This window comes from Rhinopithecus bieti, unplaced genomic scaffold (assembly GCF_001698545.2).
Source record: "Rhinopithecus bieti isolate Rb0 unplaced genomic scaffold, ASM169854v2 scaffold_21022, whole genome shotgun sequence".
Taxonomy (NCBI): Eukaryota; Metazoa; Chordata; class Mammalia; order Primates; family Cercopithecidae; genus Rhinopithecus; species Rhinopithecus bieti.
Window position 1 is genome coordinate 13,763 of NW_016810401.1, and position 4,830 is coordinate 18,592.

Sequence of the window (4,830 nt, forward strand, 5' to 3'; positions counted from 1 at the left end):
AAAAAAAAAAAAAAAAAACATACGTAAGGCTGGGGCAGTGGCTCACGCCTGTAATCCCAGCACTTTGGGAGGCCAAGGTGGGTGGATCACAAGGTCAGGAGATCAAGACCATCCTGGCTAACATGGTGAAACCTCGTCTCTAATAAAAACACAAAAGAAATGAGACAGGTGTGGTGGCAGGCGCCTGTAGTCCCAGCTACTCGGGAGGCTGAGGCAGCAGAATTGCTTGAACCCGAGAGGCGGAGCTTGCAGTGAGCTGAGATCTGGCCACTGCACTCCAGTCCGGGCGACAGAGCGAGACTCCGCCTCAAAAAAATAAATAAATAAATAAATAAATAAAATAATAAGCACATAAAAATAAACACAAGGAGACCTGGTGCAGTGGCTAACACCTGTCATTCCAGTGCTTTGGGAGGCCAAGGCAGGAGGACTGCTTAAGGCCAGGAGTTCAAGACCATCCTGGGCAACACAGCAAGACATCGCTAAAAACATTTAAAAAATTAACCAGGTCTGGTAGCACACATCTACTAGGGTCACTCTTCAGCCCAGGAGTTTAAGGTTGCTGAGCTATGATTGTGCCATTGCACTCCAGCCTGGATGACAAAGCAAGACCCTCTTTTTTTGTTGTTTTTTTCTCTTCAGACAGAGTCTGGCTCTGTCACCAGGCTGGAATGCAATGGCGTGATCTCAGCTCACTGCAACCTCCGCCTCCTAGGTTCAAGCGATTCTCCTGCCCCAGCCTCCTGAGTAGCTGGGACTACAGGTGTGCTCCATCATGCCTGGCTAATTTTTTTATTTTTAGGAGAAACTGGGTTTCACCATGTTGGCCGGGCTGGTCTCAAACTCCTGGCCTCAAGTGATCTATCTGCCTGTCTCAGCCTCCCAAAGTGCTGGGATTACAGACTTGAGCCACTACACCTGATAGAGACCCTGTCTCTTAAATAAAAACCAGAAAACACAAAGAGACAGATTATCTAGGATCTTCTGCCTTTTCTCTAGAGAGATGAGGTAGCATTCAAAATTTTATGTGTAAGGTTTAATAAAACACGTAAGAGAAAATGACATTCTGGTAAAGAGCCAAAATAACTGTTGTGAGCATATTTGGTTGTAAGTTTTCTGACAACCAAGGCAAAGATGAAAATCTGATTAGTCATGTTATCAGCCTTGTTTTCAAAGGAAGAGGTGTATCAATTCATCAACGTTAAGAATTTGCCTACAGATATTTTCCTCTTGTCTCAAACACCACCTTGGTCTCAATTCCAATTTTCAGACCAATCACCAAGCACATGATTGCCTTGGATTCATACTCACCCCCATTTCTTCTTCCCGTACCACATACTGGGCCACTTTGAATGAGCTCAAATATTCATTCATGCCCTGCAATTCTGTGTCTTCAGTCTCATCCTGGTTACGGTCCAGCAGCCGTTCAATGGCCTTATCATCGTAATGGATAACACTGCTATCTTCTCCCTCTTTGTTGTCTCCTCCTATAAAAAATCAAGGGCCCACATCCCCAAAGTCAGCTTCAGCAGCTGCAGTGGAAAAAGCAAGTCCCACAAGACCCTTGGTATCAAAGATTCTCCCTAACCTTTAGAGAGGCCAAGCCCCACACCAAAATGTAAGTTCCTGACTAGCTCACCTCCATCAGTGGCTTCATCCTTGAAAAGTTCCTCAGTGCCAAATTTGAGGATATCATCAAGCTCCTGTTTGGACATAGATCCAGTCTTGGAGCCCAGCCCAGGCCGTACCACTAGATGCGTCAGCATCATTTTCTTCTTTGCCACCTGCGTGATGCGCTCCTCAACTGACGCACGGGTCACAAACCGGTAGATCATTACCTTTTTATTTTGCCCAATCCGGTGAGCTCTGCTAAAGGCCTGGAGTTAAGCAGGAAATAAAACCAGAAATTGTATTTTCCTGGTGCCACTCTTATCCTGACTTCCACATAGTATTCTAAATTCAGCACAAGACAAGGTCCACAGCCTGCCTTCATAGGAAACTTCCTTTTGCACCCCTGCCTCCAGACACCACCCTCTAACATGTTACCCAAAATAGGACCACAGCTAACCAAATTCTCTGGCTTACACAATAAGGTAAACAACACAAAAAGAATCTGTTGTTTCTCACCTAAAAACCTAATTCCAGATGGTAGAATGCTCATAGAGGCCACTATGCCTCTAACATGTTACTTATTAAGGCTGCCTGCTGCCTCTGCTCACCTGAATGTCATTATGGGGGTTCCAGTCAGAGTCATAGATAATAACTGTGTCAGCAGTGGCCAGATTGATTCCAAGGCCCCCAGCTCGAGTGGAAAGCAAGAAGCAGAACTGCTGAGCACCTGGTGCTAATAAAGGAACCAAAAACACCATTAGAAGTGTCTCCTAAATTCCAATTCACAAATGTAGTTTAAAAAACTAAGCCGGGGCAGTGGCTCACGCCTGTAATCTCAGCACTTTGGGAGGCAGACGCAGGTGGATCATTGGAGATCAGGAGTTCAAGACCAGCCTGGCCAACATGGTGAAACCCTGCCTCTACTAAAAATACAAAAATTAGCCAGGCATGGTAGTGTACACCTGTAGTCCCAGCTACTCGGGAGGCTGAGGCAGGATAATCGCTTGAACCTGGTAGGCAGAGTTTGCAGTGAGCAGAGATTGCACCACTGCACTTCGGCCTGGGCAACAGAGCGCGAGACTCCATCTCAAAAAAAAAAAAGAAAAATTAGCTGGGCATGGTGGTGCACACCTGTAGTCCCAGCTACTCAGGAATTTGAGGCAGGAGAATCACTTGAGCCCAAGAGTTCAAAGTTATAGTGAGCTTTGACTGTGCTACTGCAGTCCAGCCTGGGCAAAAGGGCAAGACCCCATCTCTTAAAGAAAAACGTCAGAATAGGCCAGGTGCAGTGGCTCACGCCTATAACTCCAACACTTTGGGAGGCTGAGGTGGGCAGATCACCTGAGGTCAGGAGTTCGAGACTAAGCTGGCCAACATGGTGAACTCCTGCCTACTAAAAATACAAAATTAGTCAGGTATGGTGGCAGTCACCTATAATCCCAGCTACTTGGGAGGCTGACGCAAGAGAATCGCTTGAACCCAGGAGGCGAAGGTAAACAAGAAAGAATGTCAGAATATAAAACCTCATTAGACAAACACCACAGTAATAATCATTGTAAGCAAAGTCCACTGATGGATACTAAAATCAGTGTGAAAGTTTAAGGAGAAACAGGACACTGACATAGTCTCAAGTATCTCCCTCAAGCTATTTATCAATCACAATTGGGAACAAGAGAAAAGTGACACTGCAGAAACTCAAAAGACACTACCTTAACCAGTGATCAAGTCATTACCAGTAAGGGGACATAACACATCATGTCCGTGCCCCAGTATGATGCATTGAAAAGGAAACATCATCGGCTGTGTGCAGTGGTTCACAAGGTCAGGAGATCGAGACCATCCTGGCCAACATGGTGAAACCTCGTCTCTACTAACAGTACAAAACTTAGCCGGGCATGGTGGCGGGCACCTGTAATCTCAGCTACTTGGGAGGCTGAGGCAGGAGAATGGCTTGAACCTAGGCGGAGGTTGCAGTGAGCCAAGATCGCACCACTGCACTCCAGACTCCAGCCTGGTAACAGAGCAAGACTGTCTCAAAAAGAAAAGAAAAGAAAAGGACACAACATCACCTCTGTGGCATTCTTGCACAAAATGTCTAATTTAATCAAGAGAAAACATCACACCAACCCAAACTTAGAGCCATGCTACAAAATAACTGACCAGTGTTCATCAAAAGTATCTATATTGACCGGGCACAGTGGCTCGCACCTGTAATCCCAGCACTTTGGGAGGCCGAGGCAGGCGGATCACCTGAGGTCAGGAGTTCGAGACCAGCCTGGCCAACATGGTGAAACCGTCTCTACTAAAAATACAAAAATCTGCTGGGCGTGGTGGTGCACGCCTATAATCTCAGCTACTCAGGAGGCTGAGACAGGAGAATCGCTTGAACCCAGGAGGCACAGGTTGCAATGAGTCAAGATCGCGCCACTGCACTCCAGTCTGGGCAACAGAGACTCCATCTCAAAAAAAATCTGTATCATGTAAGAAAAAGAAAAAAAATAAGTGTCATAGATAGCAGGAAGCACAATAACTAAATGAAACATGGGACCCGGAATTGGATCCTGAAAGAGAAAATAGACATCAGGAAAAATTGGTGACATTCATTGAAGGTCTGTCATTTATAGTATAATACCAATGATAATTTCCTGGTTTTGATCATTGTACTGCAGTTATACAAGTTATTATTAAGAGAAGCTAGCTAGTTGAACAGTATACATGAACTCTCTGTGCTGTTTTGCAACTTTTTTCTAAGTCTAAAATTAAAATAAAAAGTTTTTTTAAAACAAGTAGTAGTGACACTGAGTACAGTGGCTTATGCCTATCATCTCAATACTTTGGGAGGCCAAGGCAGGAGGACTGCTTGAGCCCAAAAGTTTGTGATCGGCCTGGACAACATGGCAAGACCCCATCTCTACAAAAAAATTTTTTTAGGCCGGGCGCGGTGGCTCAAGCCTGTAATCCCAGCACTTTGGGAGGCCGAGACGGGCGGATCACGAGGTCAGCAGATCAAGACCATCCTGGCTAACACGGTGAAACCCCGTCACCACTAAAAAAATACAAAAAACTAGCCAGGCGAGATGGCGGGCGACTGTAGTCCCAGCTACTTGGGAGGCTGAGGCAGGAGAATGGCGTGAACCTGGGAGGCGGAGCTTGCAGTGAGCTGAGATCCGGCCACTGCACTCCAGCCTGGGCGACAGAGCGAGACTCCGCCTCAAAAAA

At 46.0% G+C, this 4,830-nt stretch overlaps 1 protein-coding gene across 1 annotated transcript in view; it reads right to left on the bottom strand.

The window, feature by feature from the left end:
* CHD4 (chromodomain helicase DNA binding protein 4) overlaps positions 1-4,830 on the bottom strand; it is a gene marked incomplete at its 3' end in the record, with an annotated part of 37,425 nt that overhangs the window by 13,012 nt on the left and 19,583 nt on the right. The window contains exons 23-25 of the mRNA XM_017891760.1: positions 2,220-2,344; positions 1,640-1,877; positions 1,312-1,487 (exon numbers count right to left, since the gene is read on the bottom strand). Coding sequence (XP_017747249.1) covers positions 1,312-1,487; positions 1,640-1,877; positions 2,220-2,344 — 539 coding nt within the window. The remainder of the gene's footprint in view (positions 1-1,311; positions 1,488-1,639; positions 1,878-2,219; positions 2,345-4,830) is intronic.